Genomic DNA, 21,314 nt, shown 5'->3' with positions numbered 1-21,314 from the left:
AACCATCCTGAACCATCTGGTTCAAGGTGTGCAAAGCTAGACCGGTCGGTTATCAGGATGGAATGGCTTTTCGATTTGGTCTGGGCCAAACTAGGCCAAACCACGTGGAACCGCCCGGTTCCACTCAGTTCAAGATGGTTCACCCTTCGCGGCTTTGCTCAACCCTCGTTCACCTCCCGAGTCACCTCTCCTTGATCCAGCCTTTTCTTCGCTTCGGTAGTTTGCGCTAGTGTTAGGACTTCATCATCGCCACCGTTGCTAACAATGACGATGACGACGGACCGATAAACGTCCTCTCTCAGTCTCTCTCACCCTCTCCATTCTCCCCGCTCTCTCATGCTCGTCGACAATAACAAGCCCTCTCTAGCTCGCCTCTCTTCGCCCCTCTCCGTTCAAGGAAGCCCTCCACTCTCTCACCCGCCTCTTTCTCTCTCCTCTCTCCCCCTCCCTCTCCTCTCTCCACCCCTAGTTCCGGTAATGCCTCGAGTCAGTACGATACGTGCTAGTACCATTCTAGACTGGTACCTAGCCGATACAAGCCCTATTATCGGTTGACTTCCATCTTATTACCACAAGGCATTTCCTCCTCTTTTTAGATCCTTCAACAGAAACTTGAGTATCCCTCCTTCATATTGCATCCTCATATCTTCAATATACGTGCCTATACCATGGTAGCTGGTTCTCTATCATTTTAACTATAACTAGCAGAACTCCTAAAGCTCCTCTAATATACTCATGCCTCAAAAACTTCCTAGTTTTACCAACAAATGCATCAGAACTCACTTCAGTTACAATCGTCTTGTTTTTTGGACCTTCTTTATTGGTAAATAATAAATATTGTAAGCTATACAATTGCAAGCCTTATTGTCATTTGATTATTTTTTCCCCTATAAGTTACTAAGGCATGTGTTGGTCAACATAACAACCTAGAAGCATATCTTCACTTCAAACATTCAGCTCTAATTTTATTAGATATGCCTTCATTTTCATCTCCATTCTTTTGTATAACGGACCTGAGATGACAAGACAATTATTTTTGCTATACTTGTTGTCTACCAATCTTGACAATGGTCGCATCATCTTTTCTATTTTCACAAAAACTGCATTCCATATACTGCTCTTTTGCTCTCCTGATTTTGAAGCCTTTATACAGCCCTCAGAAAAAAAAAAAAAAAGATTCTCGTGATACAAGAGTATACTCTTTAGCATTTATTGATGTCCCCTTCTGATCAACCAACATTATATCATAAACTGAAAATATAAAATGTCATGATAAATCACCCAATCCCAACCAATGTAGGACTAAACACATACCCGCACGAGTTCTCACATTAAGAGGATTTTTAATAGTTTCCATACATTAAACTTTTGAACTCTAGATGAAACTGGGAACTTACTTATTTGAGCATCATGGACAACACCTAAATCTTCTAGGCCTTTTTCACACTAGACAATGAACAATTGGGTTACAGGGATGTGAATTATAATGAATGGTCGACTAGAAAATCTACTTAGTAGAGAGTCACCATTTAGATGGCGTCAATCAACCCTTGTAATGTTTCCAGAGGCCTCCATGGGCACACAGACTGAATTAAGGGATCAATCGAAGTAAAACTGCAATGAGGATTCTATTGCTACATGGATCAAGATTAGGCACAAGATATGATAATATAGAAAATCCATGTACCAACATCTTCAGAACTGTTTGTCATGTTTCAGTAAATTTATATGCAATAATTATTACAAGATGTTTTTAAATGATGTTTTTCAAATTGCAGATGTGTTCCCCATCCTCATGCTGTTTTTCAACCAAGAATGAGTTCCTTGTAGATGGACGGACGGATGAATAGATAATATAAAGAACTATTATAGGATATTGTTAGTAAAGTGACTACATACAAAATTGTGTTCCACATGGAGGGATCTGGATGTAATACTCCCCATTGTACTTCACACACAATATGCATATCCTGAATCCTGTGTCACATGGGCACCCTGATAATTATGTTGTGATCGAGGGCTTGCATAACACATCCAAATGTAGGTAGGCGGTTAAGACAGCTTAACAAGAGTAGTCCTGCTACAATATAAGAGTCCAACTCTTATATAGGCTCTCCCACATCCTCTTCATGTGGCACTGCAGCATAGTAGGTTCTTGGTGAATTGAAAGCAATTTCATGCCTGCCACGCTAAGCAAGGCGAAAGAGATGGGAATAGGCACTAAATTAAATACTTCTACCATAATATTGCAGCTTTCTTAGTTCCAAATTTCCAATATTTTAGCGATACTTTTAATGATTGGCAATTCAGGTAAATGAGTAACATATCTGTGCACTCATATAATGATGACAAATGCATAACCAAATCTTTACAGAGAATTGGAGTATTTTGATTGTGACTTGTTTTTATGGGTATCTGCAATCTGGTTGAAATGCCAAGAAAAGGAATCTTATAATAGCTTACCTGAAATAAGACCATTCTTTATTAATGAAAATGAAAAAAATACAAGTGTAATCCATTAATTGTCCCACCAAACCAACTACAATCGTCAATGAGCCAAAAAAATAAGCCAGTTTAGTCCATTAGTACATATAGTTGTGCAAGTATGCTGAAATTGGAATTCCTATAGAAGGCCTTTAAGTGCAGAATTTATTACATCTTAAATATTTGAACTTATCAAGTCTTAAATCGCTATACACCTAATAAGTGATCAAGAAAGGACATCATCTTGAAATTGAAAATAAATGGTTTGACTATCTGCTTTCAAGGCCTTCCACTAATAATATATCTCATATCAGTCCTCAAGAACAATGATGGGCATCTAACACACAACTATTATGTATCACATCCATTAAATCAAAAGGTTTGATAATATTCTGGAGAAATTTTTTCAAAAGGAGAAACCTTTGCAAAAGAAAAAAATGTTTTATGCTTATCTTTATCAAAATAAATTTATCTACACTTCTTTGATGAACCCACTAGCATTGGATTTTTATTTCTTTAATAAACCCCTTAGAGTGGTGCATCTCAGATGTACTAAGTAACAAACATGTGCACCAAGAGGCCACAACCAACATGATCAAGTAAGATGGACTGTGCAGGCCAACCATCGAATTGCCATTGAATTTTATTAATACTTTGGCAATATGTGAAGATCATTATACATGAGAAGATAATTTTTTCTGGCAGTCCAGTTTTAAGTTTATCTATCAATACATAATTTATGATGCACCAAAGCGGTACTGTAAAGTCCTTAGTCCTTATTCTAGTATCTGAAAAAGGTTACTACAAATTCTATGGGCAGCATATACAAATAGTGACCATTTGAGCAAATCACCAAACTGCAGGCATGACCAAATAATGGAACGAACACAACTAGATCCTACAATGACACATACACGAGAGGCAAGAACACTAAACAATAGCAAAAGGAGCACTATTGTCGCATCATTCATTTGTGTTCCATAAAGGTTTATCGAATTAGTGATGAACAATGCATGAACAAATCATCCTGAGATGTGTATAATTTTTGAAAAATTGAAGAGTTCTTGATATTTTTTTTTCATCCAAGAATATTTCAGAGAATCATTCAGCCAAGGTAAAAGCCAAGAATAATTTGAGATTTTGCATTATGTCATAGAATATTGTACAAGAAGTCATTCCATGCTTTAGTTGACCATAATAGTTTTATTATGGTATCATATGGTCATTTTAGTTTACAGGCAAAAGTACAATAAGTCAATCCATGTTTTTATTTTTCATCTAGCAGTATATTAGGTAAACAAATGATTGATTGGAGATGAAGATTAATATGCCAGTCATCCACCCAAATTTAGGAACAACACACTGCAAGAAGGCTGAAACAGATGAGACTTTAAGGACATACTATTTCATAAATTCTACAAAACCATGAAAATCATGAGAAAATTCTACAGCTAAAACATATGAGAGAGAAATTTCTACAGCTAAAAAATATGAGAGAGAAATTTCTACAGGTAAAAAATATGAGAGAGAAATTTCTACAGCTAAAAAATATTATAGAAATTTCTACGGCAATGGATTCCCAAAGAACATAACGTTCAAAATTGACAAGCCACCTGTCTATTTTTTCTCTAGTAGAAGAAGCATTATAAAATCCATGATAACATAGACTATAGACAAAGTTTGAGGCTCTGACACCATTAATTATGAGGAGTTTCCAGATCTCGAAAAGCTCAAAAAGTCAACAAGAATACACATATTAAGTAATAAAATATTCAAACAAAAATCTGTTTTATAGATATCTTGAGGATATAAAAGGTATAGAGTGACATTGTCAAGCCGCCTAGTTAGTTCTAGGTGATGGACCTTGTAAAGATGCACATGAAATCCCGGAAAGTCAAGCAGATGCCTGAAGTTAAACTTTTGCAATTTAACGAAACCCATATGTTTGTGTATTCTAAATTTATTACTTCACATATAAGTTCCAAAGAATCAGCTATGAAATAAGAAAAAAAAAAGAGAGTATGAAGGAGCATACTACTAAATGGTTGTGTTCTCACTGAGTGTGAATAAATAGCATGAAGGTTTATTGATTAAATGTGTCTTTGTGTCAGTTAATTGACATATGCACTTATGACTTCCCTCCGTATTTTAAATTTCTTTTTAGAGTCTCGAATGAGGCCTGCAATTAAAATAAAAAGAACTAAATTTACTGGTTGCCCTTCAGTAGCAGGCCATAGTTAAAGTGGCAACATGAGTACTAGGTGGCCTTTAGATGCCTAAGGCTCCTAAGCATCCACAGTGATTAGGTGGTTGGGCTGCTAAAGCACTCATGCAGGATCAACTGGCACCTAGGTAGCCTCCTTTGACAACACTAGATCAATTAAAATAACGAAGTGTACCATATTGAGTGCTAAAACCTGAACAAATAATCAATCAACAGCCTCTATTAATACACCAGCATTCATGATTCCATAGTATAGCAAGGATAAGATGTCGTGGAGAATTGCACACCTTCAGGTAAGCACGCTTTTCAGGAGGAGAATCAAAGAAAACATCTGCAATAGTCTCAACTAAATCCACAGAACTCGAGGTCAAGGCCTTTATATTCTTAGATGCAGTTTTCCTGGAGTAATGAAAAGGTGAAAATCTAGATTCAACATGAAGATTTTCTAAAATGAGGCTAGTTGATAGGTCCCCGTGCTGGTTGTCATCTTGACTTGTTTGGACTATACTTCTGTTTTCATTCACAAGTTCCTGAAAGGAAACAATAAGTTTTCAAGAAGTCAGAAAACTCAGTATGATGAATAAAAAGGATTATAGCATTACATATTTACATAGGTTTGGCAATGACAGATAAAGAAACCATAGATTCCATAGATAAAGGGAGTTAACAAGAATACTGTGATACATTTGAACCAATTAAACCTGCAAGGCTACGGCTATGACTTCATGTAAGGATGGATCTTCCTTTAAAACCACCATCAATAGCTTGGCCAAGATCTTAAAATTATGATAAGTATCAGTTGGATAGTGGCAGAAGGCAGGAAGCAAATCCCATAAGCCATGAACACAGGACTTCAGATTTTTCTGCTTAGATGCTTTTTTAACTGGAAAAATGAAAAGAAAATTTTAGAAAAGCTTGTGTCAATAAATGCAGGTTTAAATATTAAAAGAAGCTTGCAGCAGTACCTTTATCACAGGCATTTTGTAGAGATTCTGCTAGGGGCACAATATGCTCCATAAAAAATTGCAATGATGATCCAACCACATATTTCTTTAGTATAGGTATGAGCCAAGTATTTGAACAAGTTAACTTTTCCTTGTCAAAAGTGATGGGTATCAGTGAAAGCACCTTCTCTGGTCCCATAGCAATTATAGCAGCCCCAATACACTCCTGAAGCTGCAGAGAAACAAGACCGTGCACTAGAATTAATGGAAATAACATTGTCCAATGAATTCAACTTCTCAGACTACTAAAATATTCTTGCATTTAAAAATAGAGAAAATATAACCAATAATTCATTTCACTGTAGAAATTTTGTAGAAATTTGCAACCCTCATGCAGTACTCTACCTGTATACTTACAGATTAAATAAACAAAAGCTGAGCATAGGACCAAGCTGTTTTATTTAATTTCTTTCAGCCCAAGCTATTTTAATCTAGACAATTGGAGTAGAAAATTCAGTTGTGTATGGAGTCCCCACAAAAAGCAGGGTTTATTAGTTACCTTTCATTAGGGTTGCTCATTTATTTTTATGTACATAAATGTAAGACTTACTATATATATTTCTTTGTGCCTAAATGTAGTGCCCAATCAATAATTTTTTCCTCACAGATATCGAATTCAGTTATTGACATTGATGTATTAGACGGCCACTAACTCAAATAAGCGCAATGAGGTGATCTGGTTAAATACAAATTAGATATAACCTTAATTTTGCTTTAAGAATAAACCTAAGCAAAATTAGCCCAGCCCGACCTGCTCGGCCTGTTTATTGGCCAGTCTGGGCCGCACATCTCGGCCAGACAGGCCACGCCGGGCTAAGATTTCTTAGGTCCAATCAAAAATCAAGTAAGGCTCAGCTTGACTCATAAATAACTTACACCTCGGCCTAACCCGACTATTATGCAATATATTTAACTACGAGTTAAAATGTAAAAACCTAATCCCCAATCTTATCCCTTCCTACCTATGAATTCCTTTTTTAATGTGCTTCTCTAAATGTCTCTGTCATTCCATCCTCCCCCACCATCTCTCTATTTCAGCCATCCTCCTCGCACTAGTCAGGCTGATGGCATCCATGTGCACATTCTCCTCCTCCTCCCGCTCTCCCTCTCCACAACCTCCCCCCTCCTCTGTATTGCCCAAAGGGATGCTTACCCTACATCACCGGGTCGGCCAGATCAGGCCAGGTCCTGGGTCCTGAGGGACAGGTTGGGCTCTGACTGAAATTTTCAGCCCAACATCATGCCAGACCTGTGCCATGCTTGGGACAAGGTCTAGGTCTAGACCCTTAATAGTATGCTCAGACCCAGCATGAACCCAACTTAGCCTGGTAGATGCACAAGTCTAATTATGAATTCTGCTAATAGTAGGTTCCATATCGTACAAAAAAATTCTTACAAAAATATAAATAACACCAGAATTATTTATGAAGCAAGCTCAGTAAGTTTTAACATCATTGCAAGGATTCAATCCCTAGTATAGATGATTACTAAATCTAATCTATCTAGCAATCCAATGCCAAATGCATTTGATGACAAAATAATCAGAGAAACCCGATGGCAATCAAAATCACCAGCATAGTCTGATATTAAGATTTCTGCTCTCAACTACTGACAGTAGCTTGATCAACCTTATTATTCAGTTAATGTCATGCAACTATTTATGTAATTTCTAAGTAAATTAGAGCAGAACTTCAGAAACTTAAGGAAAAAAAAAAAGAAAATATCAACATCTTTCCATGCAACAATGTTATTGCAGAGTCCCCACAAATAGCATCATGACTGAATCCTTTTAATAACTTTATATTCAAGACAAATCCCTCATCAGCATAAAGTAATTCAACTGAGTCACTATATGAGATCAAATATAAGGCGAATAGATTTCTAAGTTTTTGAGAACACTCATACAATCACATTTGCTTTTTGTATTATGTAGTTTACTGTAATTAAAAATACATTTATTTTTCAATATTCCTACCCTGGTTTTCTTTAATGGAAATATAGACTACAGCTGACCTTGCTGTGAAGAGTTGTCACCATCTGCAGGCAAGGATTATGATTTTGGCTTTTGTCTAGTTTATTTTAGGCAAGGACATGGAAGAATCTTTAAAAATACCAAGATTCATCAAATTCAACTTTTCGGGAGAATTGTTACCATGGTTTCATGTTACTTATCTAAATGTAGCTGGAAAAGTAAAGCAGTAAGTACAAAAACAAATGTGTTAGATAGCTGGGATTGCTGAAGCAGGGAACACCTGCTCAGGGTGGCTGAAACTGAATCCAGGAAGACTGGCTTGTTCTTCTATATCATTATATGGTGGTTTGATTAGAGTTAAAAATTGAAGCCTAGAAAATATGTCGTAGGCAAATGTCTAATACGGGCAGACATTGCAAGGCATCATACATCCTACACACTCAACTCTTGGGAGCTTTCAAAGTCTCAAGCATGTTAGTTTGCTTAAAGGCATTAAAATAAACTTTTGGATTGAAATGGATTCTAAGGTAATGGTTGGATGGCTATAAATGCTTCAGAACCCAGGATGATGTATATGCTCAAGAAATTCTAGAATTTATTCACATCACTACAAGATTCCAGAGTAACACATATGCAGGGAGGCAATAGAGTATAAAACCTTCTTTGTTATACACCTTTTGGCTTGGGATGAAGATTAGGTTTTTTATTCCTTTTTCTCCCTTCTCGTAACTCCAACCCAAACTTGCTTAAATAGATGAGGACAAGAAGAAAGAAAAACAGGGTAAACTGCTAAAGTAACATACTGAAAAATAAAGCCACCAAGAATTAACCGCCTCAGGGAGGCAATAGAGTATAAAACCTTCTTTGTTACATACCTTTTGGCTTGGGATGAAGATTAGGTTTTTTACTTTTTTATTCCTTTTTCTTCCTTCTCTTAGCTCCAACCCAAACTTGCTTAAATAGATGAGGACAAGAAGAAAGAAAAACAGGCTAAACTGCTAAAGTAACATACTGAAAAATAAAGCCACCAAGAATTAACCGCCTCAGGGAGGCAATAGAGTATAAAATCGTCTTTGTTGCACACCTTTTGGCTTGGGATGAAGATTAGGTTTTTTTATTCCTTTTTCTTCCTTCTCTTAACTCCAATCCAAACTTGCTTAAATAGATGAGGACAAGAAGAAAGAAAAAAGAGGCTAAACTGCTAAAGTAACATACTGAAAAATAAAGCCATCAAGAACTAACCGCCTTAGTAAAGTCAGTTTCATTTGTGATGTTTCCACCAACATTGCATTAAACATAGTGGAATTCATTCAAAAGAATACTGAAACTTCTAAACATACGAGCCTCATCTAACAAATATTGAATGCTACATAAAATTTGGGGAAAATGAATATTTGAATGACATTTTGACAATAAAAAATGAGTTAAATAATTATCATTTCTACAACTCAAGAACATTTAAAGCAAAAAGGCGAAGATCAATGAATCATAAAGCGAGTATCCTCATCTTTGAAACTTACATGCTTTGCAGTTTGCAAGTCCTTATCTACATTAATTGCCCAATGCGACAATTTAAGTAAAACCTCCTTCATAAAGTTATATGAGAATTCACCTACAAATAAATCAGATGGTATTTATTAACATGATGTATCTGGGAATCATAAATTTACATGCTCATAGCATGCACCGTGTAAAAGAAAGCAAGCAGAACCTTCATCAGGCATATGCTTTACATAAAAGCAATTAAAGAAGAAGAATTCCATGAATAACAGAAAAGACTAACGTAAAAGATAAAAAGGGTAGTAAACTTGAAAAGCATAGAATCATAGAAAGAATGAAAGCACCATGTGGGATTGCCAAAATCCTAGAGATCATACCTACTAAAGGAAACTTATGCCTTGATGTCTGAAATTGATCAACATCATTATTTACAAATCATTGACTTTCGCATACATTTGAGAGCTGATGACACATGATCATCCTATAAAAGCAACCCCTATTATTATGTGCATCTCCCATGTCACACTCTTCATAATAAGCGCAGATAAATTCCAAAATTTCTATTTACACGAATGCCTTCACCACAAGACAACTCTCTCTTCAGATCATTGTTCCGGTCAATCAGGAGAGAGCATTGGAAGACTTCATGTTTTATCAGTTAATGCTAATTAACCTACATAGGCAGAAAAAAATAAAGATTCTATCATGTGAGAACGATATCACCTAGTCCTTGGTGCCCAACTTGGGTGGGATTACCTCTGGTCCAACCTGGAGGCTGGGACACAGATTAAAGTTTTATGCTGGACCATGTTGGAAAGAGAAGGACAACAAGGAAAAAACAGAGAAAAATAAGAGCCAGAGAGAAAATAGAGAGAGCTGAGTAGTAAAGAAAAAGAAGAGAATAAAGAAGAGAAAGGGGGAAGGTACAGAGAGAAACAACCAAACCAAGATTCTTTTAAAACTTTCCACACTCAAACCAGTCCCTAATTAAATAAATACTTAAATAAGTTCCTAAATACTAGCCAGCCAGAGTCTTTTTCTACAGATTGAAAGACCTTCCTTTTACCTACCAATATGAGTCCAGTAGAACTTAAATCTTACATCACCCAATCATAAATGCTCAAAATCTTTTTCTTAAAACCATAACCATCCAGCCTCCTGCCAATTATTCAGGTCTACTTTATGGATCCTCAGTCACCAGAATTCTATTTCGGGCTACCTCTGATGTTATAAAACAGGAGATGCCTGACATTCAGGAATATCTACTGTTGATCCATTTCACAGTTTGGCATGCTCTTTATGACTAGTTGTCAACACAACATGAAACCCCACCTTTTTCATCGAAGCCTGGGACCGGCATTGTTGGAGTCGCCGAAGACCTTTTCTGAATAATGTAATTCAATTTCCCATGAAATCCATAAAGAAAGGCACTTGAAGTCTACGAAAACTAAATCCTAGTCACTTTAAATTTGTCCAACCTAATATATACCCAATCTAGGGCCTCTACACACTAAATCTACATCAAATATGATACTAAAACCAACATTAAGGACTACCCAAAATAAAAACCAAAAAAATGCAATATAATTCAAAATTAAACTACTACTTTCCTCCATTACCTTCTGAAGGTATTCATAGTCAAAATAAATTCATTCCTTCAAAGTTCAAATTATTATGTTCAATAATGAAATTACTATTTTTTTTAATATTAAACTACTTTCAACACAAGTATACATGGGATGTATATAATGACCCAAGAAATGTGCTTATGACATATACAATGTAACATAATAGTTTTAACAAAACAAAGAAAAAGAATGTTACATATATATTCATTATCATGATAATATTTAATTGAGGGTATAACTTTTGGAGATGATATATAAGCAAAAGGACATCTTTTCTCACCTTAAACATACAAATATATTTAATACACTTGCTCGGTAAGTTAACTATATCTTAACTATGTTAATGACTGAAGAACTCGTTATTATAATATGTTGTTGCCAGAGCTTAATATAGTTGTTTGTAAATTATAACCATGTGACGGAAGAAATTTCAGTATGAAGTAGACAATATTACACATCTTTTCATGATTCTATTGTAATATTTACACATCTTATCATGACTCTTGCCCAACTGAAAGCATCCACCATGCATGCATATATTGTACACTAGGCATCATTTGCGCGAGGACTTCAATAGGGTAATTATTTCATTCAAAATAATAAGTTGAAGAGAAGGATTTAATCTCAAATATTTTAGATACTAGAGACTTAAAAATAAGTTTAAAGGTCAGTGTACCTAAAAAAAACATGTTCATGGTCAATATATTATTGATGCAATGTCCAAAATAGCTGCCCTTTTAAGGATTAGTTTTTTTATTAAATGTTTAGTAAGTATAACAAATTAGATATGAATTCTTTATTTTTAAAAAAGTGCAAACAAATGGAGTCTATTTTAATTATTTATTGTAAAGAAAAAACACCAAGTTCGTTTAAGGATTTTTATGACCCAACAAAACAATATTTCTAAGTAATTTCATCGGCAAATATTAACCGGTGCAAAATCTATGTATCGTTTAACACATCCAAAGTTTAAAATATCTGATGGGTTTGGTCAAGTTTATTTAATATGTATTGAAGTTGTTAGGAGCAAATTTGAGAAATCATTTTTCACTCCAATTCTGCTCTTTGGTTGCTTCACAAGTTTTTTTAATGTTGCCTATCACTTATATTATCTCTATATGTGGCAGAGTTTAGTCTATACAGTTTTCTAATAAGAAAATTTTTTAAATCCCATTGTACTAACGTACATGCAAGAAAAAACATATGCCGCACTTTACAAAGGCACTACTCCTGGTCTTTCCAACCACAATTAATGGCAAAATGGCAACATTACGTGAACCCCAATCCATATTAAGGAACAGTCATGCTGCAGAATCACCAACTAAATACTGTTAATTGGTGTGTATATAATATATCCTGGCATATAATAACAATGGTGTAAAAATAACTAAATCTCAGGCAAACATAAGGTTACAAATAACAAGGCAAACATAAGGTTACAAATGAATTAAAAGGGATGCCTTTCTTAAAGATGGAACTCTCTGTAAAGATGTAGAGAGTGGAGATGCCTGGAGTTAGTTGCCCAAGTCAAGGAGCTTGGTAATAAAATTCAACCAAAAAATAGTTCAAAAATACAAGATTGACTAAAATGGAACATGGAAAACCAGAAGTGTTGGGCACCAGATGCATCTATTACTTGTTGTCAATGTAAAAGGGTGGTGTTTTTGAGCAAAATGGAGGAACATACCAAGACTGAGAAACAAAACTGAAATGACTGCCAACATATACTCAGTAGGTACATCACAAGTGCTGAGCAAATCGCTAAACAGAGAACTGATAGATATAACTGCAGCTGCCTCAGGGGAACTCTCCTTCTCAAAATTGCATGATTGACTTGCATTAGTCAAGAAAATCCTCCGATCAATATTTAAGTTAATTAATTCTTTCAAGACATGCGCAGCATCTTTAGAAGTATTGGCATCAGAACCCAAATATCCTGAATACATGCAGAACAAATGCATGAGACTAGCCACAAACAGATTATGACTTTCAGCAAAATGCACAGCACAGAGCTTCTTCAGTCCAAAGCCCAACAGTAATTTTATGGATAAATTTATAGATGGGGGAGAAAGCAAATAAAAAAATATAAAATTCAAAATCGATGATCATTCATAAAGTTTATAAAAGTTTTATATTTGATAAAAACACTAAAAAAATTGAAGTTTGGTATCACAAAAGGCAATTCATATTTCTTGGATTGTACATTAATGGATCAAAATTCAACGGGTATCCCTACATGACTCATACCTAAAGATACTTGATCATAGGTAACATATGGAAACTATTACTAATGATCCCAAGCCTGGAATAATAATAGAGTGGTGTGTTAGATGCCAAAAAAGTAATGTTTGTTGTTGACAGTATTTGATCTGGTGCAGGAAGCCAATCCAATCCATTGAATCTGGTTATAGGCATCAACATGGCAGTTGGGTATTTGGTTGGAAATCAAAAACTCCTAACCATTTGATCAATGAAAAGAAAGGTTTAAGAATACTGTTTGAGAACTTAGATTCCCAAATTTGTATTGCCATGATGACAAACAACAGCCAGCAATAACTGGATTTTAGTTTTTCAGAAATTCTACACTACTATAAACTTGCACAACACATCATAAGAGGACACTCCTTAGGATGATATGGTGCAAGTGATTGCGCTTAACTCAAAACTATTTCAATTGAAGTGTTACTAAGGTACGCCATCTTGGTATCAGGCCCTATACCAGTGCCACCCTATTACTATATCAGTACACCTGGTGCAGGGGCCGGTTTGGCATACCGACTGTCGATATACCTCGTATACCATGTACCGGTACCGAACCGGTATGCCTTCCATACCGTGTACCGATACCAAACGGGTATAATATGGTTCGTCCGTACTGCCCAGCTTATGATATGGCATACCTTGAGTGTTGCATAATATTAATTATAACTACCTAGAAACTTCCATTAAAGTGCCATAGGAGGTTTTAAAACCTACCAAAACGAGATGGTACGAGCAGTACCATACCAATCTGACAGAAAAACAGCACCGGTACAAGTGTGTCAGTATGAGATGCAGTCCCACACCACATGTTGACACCTGCTACCATATTGGTTTCTCAAGAAAGGGGTATGCCCTCTAGAACTGATTTTTAAAACCTTAGTGCCATATATTTTACGTTTCCTTCCTTGAATATAATAAGGCATAACTACAAGAGAAATTCTACCAACGGATCATAGTTAACTCATAAAGATGATGAAGATGGTAATGTTCAGGAATTAGGACTTCTATGATTGTTAGGAATTTTGGAAATGAATTTGTGATTAGATGTTGGTAATATCACACTCACAGTTGCTTTTTGCACTTCCTTGCTTACTTTCAGATCCTGAATTTAGAATTTGAATTCATTTTAACTTGTTAATATAATGTAATGTGTACTTTGTCCTTGGCAGTTATTGAGGCCTTGTGGTTGACTATTTTACTTGTTCTATCTAATTTTTGACATGCTATGTCATGCGAAAATCTAATTTTCAATACCTTTTTAAATTCCAGCTGGTCTGGCCGAGACTTGAAAGTTGAAACCTTTCATATGAAATGCAAAATTCAATAGTAAAAATAGCAGTTAAACATACCTGCAACTGAAGTGAAGATAGGAGGAAGACAGCGTATCCACATGTTTGGCTGAGCATCGTGAAGCTTGTTCAAGACAATTTTCGACAATGTGGATGCAGCAAAAATGGTGTCAACAGGATTCTTCTCATTAGAAGACACATAGGATGTAAGAGCAGAACTAATGTTCTCTGATTCAGATATGAGAACTTTAACTTCTGAGTGTTTCAATAGTGCATCAATAAGTTTGAGAGTGTGTCTTGTAAGCAATGAGAAACGACAACCCAGAAGCTTATAAGCATCAGAAAAGATCTTGATTTTGATTTTCTTAGAGAGGTTTGGAATGAGAAGTGTCAACACATTTAGCATATGGAGGAGTTCCATATGCTCAGGTATTGGCAGCTTTTTACTTTTAGGTGCATCTGAAAGTTCCATAGAACTGAGTTCTTTTGCCAATGGAATGTATTTTTTGTACATACAAGCCACCACTTTGCTTGCCTTTTTAACAACATCAGAATTCTTCAAAGTTCTAAAGACCTTCTCAACACATAATTGAGCACATCTGCGTACCTGCAGCATGAACAATATAATAACTAATAACCATTTCAATGAACAGATATTAAATTTCTGTCACGGGGAATGAATGTACAATAAGTGACTAATGTGACAGAAGCAAGCGTGTTTTGTGGTACCTCTTAAGAACATGTGTAAGACAGTTAAAAACTCTAAAAGAAAAGTGATAGCAAAGATACTGGACAAGGCTAACTGCTCATTATTTGTTCCTTTATATGTAACATTTTGCAAGGCACGACACAATGCAGACCCAAACCCATAACTGGTGATGCTTTCAGCAACCAGATATTGATTTCTATGAGACATAGTTGCAGAATAAGTAGCTACGCCCCCCCCCCCCCCCCCCCCCCCCCCCTCCCCCTCCCAAAAAAAAAAGGAAAAAAAAAAACAAAAGAGCAAGTTTTGCAGTTAACATTTCATATATGATGTAGAAGAACACATATAAGACCATCAAAGACTCCCTGCTTTTCCTCTCTTTTTCTTTTTCTTTTTTTTTTTGTTGGGGGGGGAGGGAGGGGGGGGGGGGGGGGGGGGGGGGTGCGGCGGCGGGAATCAGGCGATGACAAAGATATCAGACAAAGCTTACTGCTTGCCTTTGTATTTCACATCTCACTTGGCATTAGATGGGAATTATGATGGTGAATTGGTGATGTCGCAAGGTGTGACACAACCAACTTGATAGAAATATATCTTCCAGGACAGGGATATAAATCTTCCAAGTATTCAGTAAATGAAATATGATCAGAGTTTAGATCAGGAAAAGAACAGTAAATATGTAAAATTAAATACAATAATGCAAAGAAAGTGGATGGAGTTTTTTTAATACACATTACAAAGTGTCGCAACATAGTTTTAGCTCATGAAATATATAAAATAAGATATATATTGGGCTCTAATGTGGCACCACATTACCCAAATATGGAGGCAAAGCAACAAGAATCATACAGCAAGCTATCCAATGCGAACAAGTTTTTAAAACCTCGCATGGCACTTGAATTCAAATAGTTCAGAGCTAAGTGCAAACACTTTCACTATATCATAATTCGGAACGATGCTCCAAAAAGATAGGCCAAGTGATGACAATTCCTCTAACATAGGCAAGTCACTCCTTTTATGTCGTTCCAAGGAGTGTCCTTTTATGATGTGTTGTGCAAGTATACAAAGTGTAGAACTTCTGAAAAACTAAAATCCAGTTAATGCTGCCTGTTGTTTGTCATCATGGCAAAACAAATTTGGGAATCTAAGCTCCCATACAGTATTCTTAAACCATTTTTTCAGGTAGGTCGTTGAACCAAAGGTTAGAAGTTTTTGATTTCCAACAAAATATCTAATTGTCGGGTTCATACCTAAAACCAGATTCAATGGATTGGATTGGCTTCCTACACCACATCAAATACTGTCAACAACAAACATTACTTTCTTCACATCTAACACCGCTGTAATATCCAGGCCCAGATCATTAGTAATAGTTTCCATATATGACCTATGATCAAATATCTATAGGTATAAGTCATGTAGGGATACCCGTTGGATTTTGATCCATTAATGTTCAACCCAAGAAATAGGAGTTGCCTTTTGATACCACACTTCAAATCTTTTTATAGTTTTTTTTTTTTTAAATACTAAACTTTTGTAAACTTTATGAAGGGTCATCAATTTTGAATTTTATATATTTTTTATTTGCTTTCTCACCCATCTATAAATTTATCGATAAAATTACAATTGGGCTTTCGACTCAAGTAAGCTCTGTGATATGCATTTTGTTGAAAGCCATGATCTGTTTGTGGCTAGTCTCATTCATTTATTCTGTTTCTTTTCAAGATATTTGGGTTCTGATGCCAATACTTCTATAGATGTTGCCCATGTCTTGAAAGAATTAATTAACTTCAATATTGATCGGAGGACTTTCTTGACTAATGCAAGTCAATCATACAATTTTGAGAAGGAGAGTTCCTCTTAGATCAGCAGGTCAGTGCCCCATCCTCACCAGCCAGTGGCATGCACCAACAGGAGAATACCAACAATCCCAGTAGTAATGCCAAAAGGACAGGGGGCACATGGGGAACCCAAGATCTACCTTTGAAAACAAGTTCGCCCCTCTCAACTTAGGCAAGCACTAATGGGGGCAATGTAATAGCAAGTTGTTGCCAAAATGAATATGATGAGAATGATGGAAATGCAGCGGCAGCAACGGCAATTCTTGCAGCAACAGCAGCAACCACAGCAGTAGCTGCTCATGCACCATCAACAGTTTCACCAACAATTCCGGCAGCATCAGCAATAGCAAAGTGGCAAGGTCTAGCAAGGGCATCACGCTGGCCTAGCAGAGTTCAAGATATTTGCCCCATCAACTTTCAAAGGCACCTCTGACCTGTTGGAAGCCAAAAATTAGTTGGATGAGTTGGAACAGGTCTACGAGTTGCTGAAGTGCTTCGACATAGAGAAGATTTCCTACACTTCCTTTATACTGCAAGGACAGACATGTTGCTGGTGGAAGATAGAGAAGGAGAGGTTGGAGACAGATACTATCCAGTCACCAAAGGGCATTTAGGAAAGCCTTCTGTGAGAAGCTTCTTTCCCGCAATGTTCGCTACTCAAAGTATTAGGACTTTTGTTAGCTAGAGTAGGGCAGCATGACAGTTGCTCAATATGCAATAAAATTCAAGGAGTTGGCTAGTTATGCGCTAGGGCTAGTAGAGAAAAAAAGTGATCGAGCCTGAAAATTTGAGAATAGCCTTAGGGCCCGAATTAGAACCTTCAAGCTCTCTACTTACAATGAGGTAGTCAACAAGGCCCTAGTGGTGGAGAAGGGGCTCAATGACACCCAAGTAGAGAGAGATAGGCGTCTAAAGAAGAGATCTTAGCCGAGTGTTTCTCAAAGCCAGAGCAATAGACCTGCTAGATTGAAGGCCAAGAGGCCGAAAACTGCTATTACAGGAAATAGAGGTCAGTCTCAGGGTGCTATCAAGTATCACAGATGCGGTGGACCTCATTACCAGCGAGACTGCAAGTGATCTGGAGGGACTTATTATACATGTGGTCGACAAGGCGCCAAGACCATTGTGCGTCCCAACGATAAAGATCCATAGGGGCAGCCGGCATCTCAACTCACTCAGGCAGGATCTTGGCAAGGGAGAGGTGAGTAGAAGCCCAAGAACCATGGACAAGTATATGCACTCACCCAACAGGACGCAGGGGCTTCTAACTTTGTGATGACCTGTATTATGATCAATTTCTCATTTCTCTTTCTATGTTACAAATGTTAAATGATTATTTTAATGGATTTGCATGTCTTAGCATGGCCTATGATAGGGTACAAGATGAATTGTGTTGTTTGGCAGGTATGATCAGGGTATCATCTATGTATGCTGATACTATTTTCAATCCCGGTGCTACCTGTTCTTTCGCATCTATCAATTTTGTTAAAAGAAATGGTGACCCTCTGGATGAATTGGTTAGTAGTATATACCATGCCACCACGGATCACTTTGAGAAGAATGTGATATTCCAGATCTCTAGTCAGCCAGATTTCAGCTTTGTGAGAACTTTTTTTAAAATCTATAGTTATTTGGCTTAGAAAAGGAACTTTTTTATCTGATTTTTCATTATATTTGAGTCCTATAGAGACAGAGAATGAGTTAAAAGGAACTAAGGAGCCCAGCACCTATAAATAACCTGTTTGTATTCAAAATCTGCAATCAAGCAATATAGATTTGTCCTTTTAGTTCTCTAAAGATCTTGATGGTAACATGCTGCTCAAACACCTATGATGCAACATTATCATTCGACCAGGAAACTAGTGAACTTCTACCAAGGCCTTGTCAAGTAGAGGTATAAGGCCAAAGGTTCAACAGGAAGAGCAGTACCAGACTTTTAGTTAACTTTAGGTTTGTCTCAAGATTCCAAAATGTTTCAATTTGTTTTTGCACCCTTAAATTTAATGTTAGCTTTTCTCTTGCTTTTGTCGTGCTACTCTTGATCTCGATCTCTTGTGAGAGTAGAGATTTCTACCTCTCCCTGAATTAGTTCAAACCACTAGCAACTAACTTTTGCCCAAGGCAATTCCACCATCCATGTGACTGCAATCCTATGGCAACAGTACCTCACAAGATAATGCTATTTTTCATTCACCAAATTGTTCCTCCTGGCAATGGACTTATGTCAATGTCAACATTCCCATCAGCAGTAGTGAAGTTCACTGCAAATGCCTGCAAGAATTGCCTGCATTGAAAACCAACACAGAATCTTGGCCTACTTCATTACTTGGCTTCCATGTGGCAAAGGTAGCTTGTACCAATATATTATTCTCTCAATCAGTACAATTATGTAGATGAAATACTCAAAATGTTTGGTATGTAAGTCTTCAATGTTGATATAGGAAAAATCCTTGCAAAAAAAAAAACCCACAAAGCCTAATCAAAAACAGAGTCACAGGAAAACTACATTTTATCAGGCATCATTTCACTTTTACTTACAACTCACGGCTGAATCTGCATGCTCAAATATTTAGGAAGTAAAGAAAATTCTCCATTAACTACAATTTAGGAATTCCCTACACCAATCATGTGTATGATCACTTATTATTTAAGTCTTATATATGTAGAGGCAAGTGTTTCTAACTTAATATGAAATGTCATTGCTTTCAGCAGTTTTTAGGCATTCTGCACAATATCAACTCCTCTTCAGCGTCAGATAACCAAAAATTCACAGTAATAAAAGCATTGTCCATAGAAATGGCAGCAAAGTGATACCTTAGGGCGTCGGTCCACAGCGAAAGCCAAAAGAGTCTCCAAAGGCAATTCAACCGCTCCCCAGTCCTCCAAATCGACACGCAGCACCAGCAAACCCAACGACTTGACCAAGGACCGCGCCGTCCCAGTGGCCAGGCCACTCGGCGGGTCCCGAAGGAAAGCCGCGAGGACAAAGGCGGCGTCCTTGGCCTTGGTCGGGGGCAAAGACCCGGCAGGGAGGAGAGGGAGGAGGATAGAGAGGAAGGAGGCGAGGGCGGCGGTGGCGCTGGTGTCGGCGCGGGCGGAATCGCGGACGGCGGTGAAGGCGGCGGCGAAGTAGGCGGGCGGGGTGAGGGGGAGCCCTTCTTCTTGGAGGATGGAGCGCATGGCGACTGCGGAGGCGCAGAGGTGGCGATGCTGGGGGGCGGAGGACTTGGCGTAGCGGTCCATGAGGGCCTGGCAGATGTCGGAACCCTCACGACAATTGAGGTCAGCGTCTTCTTCGCCTTCCTCAGCTTCTCCCTCCCTGGTTTCTTCGTGCTCTTCGGCTTCTCCAGCCATGGCCGTGGGCTCTCTTTCGGCCCTCCGCTTCATGAGTTTGGAGAGCGCGACGAAGCAAAACGGACGTGGTGGGTTTTAGGGTTTATGAGCGAAAGAGCATGTTGCCGAACCCGTCTCCTTAGGCGAGGTAGTGAGCCAGGGCCGGATTGTGCCTGGATTTGGCGATTGGGGCTCCATCCGAGGGTAGCGTTGTTCCTCTGGAAGGTGGCCTGGGACCGTCTTCCTACGAGTGCTGTTCTCGACGGTCGGGGTGTGAGGATCCCACTGGTGTGTGGGGCTTGTGGTGCGACCGAGACGGTGGACCACGCCCTATTTCGGTGCACATGGGCTAGGGCTACTTGGCGTCTGGCAGGGGTCCCACATGGGGTATGGCGATGCAGGGATGTGTTCCTACAGACCATGCGTCAGGCATCGGGGTCCCCAGTGCTTCGTCAGGCGGCTATTCGAGCGAGCTGTCTTGCCTACCAGATTTGGCTGGCCAGGAACGCTCGCCTGTTTGGTGAACGACACATGTCACTGCGATTCGTGGTCGAGAGTGCTTGCGCTCGGGCGGCTGAGCTGTGTTCTACTAGTCCTGTTGGAGGGACCTTGATAGCTCGGGACATCTGGGGTTCCCACCCTGCCTCGGCAGTATCCCGTACGGTGTTTTTCACCTGGGAACCCCCACCCCCGAGTTTCCTTAAGGTCAACTTTGATGGGTCTGTTCTGGATGGTGGTTTGAGGGGAGGCGCGGGTTTTGTTATTCGGGATCCGTCTGCCAGGGCCGTGGCTGCTGGTGGCAGTCAGTTATTTGATACGTCGGTTCCATGTGCGGAGCTGAGTGCAGCCTGGGCGGGCGTTCGCTATGCCCGATGCGTCCTACGGGCTAGGTCTATCATCCTGGAGGGCGACTCAGCCACCGTTATTAGTTGGATCCAGGGGGGTCCGAGGGGTGGCGGGTGTGACCATCCCCTGCTCCGGGATATCTGGGCCATGGCGAGGGATGGATGGGCCTTTCAGGCCACGCATATTTACCGTGAAGGTAACGGTGCTGCGGATTGGGTAGCTGCG

The 21,314-nt window shown here is 38.3% G+C and overlaps 1 protein-coding gene across 2 annotated transcripts in view; it reads right to left on the bottom strand.

The window, feature by feature from the left end:
- Positions 1-20,364, bottom strand: part of LOC103721223 (ARM repeat superfamily protein) — a 35,625-nt gene extending 15,261 nt beyond the window's left edge. For both annotated transcript variants that reach the window (XR_015971928.2, XM_008811338.6), the window contains exons 1-7: positions 19,725-20,364; positions 14,424-14,970; positions 12,500-12,748; positions 9,205-9,296; positions 5,674-5,884; positions 5,410-5,591; positions 4,996-5,238 (exon numbers count right to left, since the gene is read on the bottom strand). Coding sequence is in view for 1 of the 2 variants with exons in the window: in XM_008811338.6 (XP_008809560.4) it covers positions 4,996-5,238; positions 5,410-5,591; positions 5,674-5,884; positions 9,205-9,296; positions 12,500-12,748; positions 14,424-14,970; positions 19,725-20,297 (2,097 nt within the window). In the remaining variant the exon portion in view is untranslated. The remainder of the gene's footprint in view (positions 1-4,995; positions 5,239-5,409; positions 5,592-5,673; positions 5,885-9,204; positions 9,297-12,499; positions 12,749-14,423; positions 14,971-19,724) is intronic.
- Between the last annotated feature and the right edge of the window lie 950 nt (positions 20,365-21,314).

Source organism: Phoenix dactylifera, chromosome 12 (assembly GCF_051530095.1).
Source record: "Phoenix dactylifera cultivar Ajwa chromosome 12, Ajwa_hap1_PhDact_Kaust_v1.1, whole genome shotgun sequence".
NCBI lineage: Eukaryota > Viridiplantae > Streptophyta > Magnoliopsida > Arecales > Arecaceae > Phoenix > Phoenix dactylifera.
Note: the sequence above shows the minus strand (reverse complement) of the source record. Positions and strands in the feature narration are given on the sequence as shown.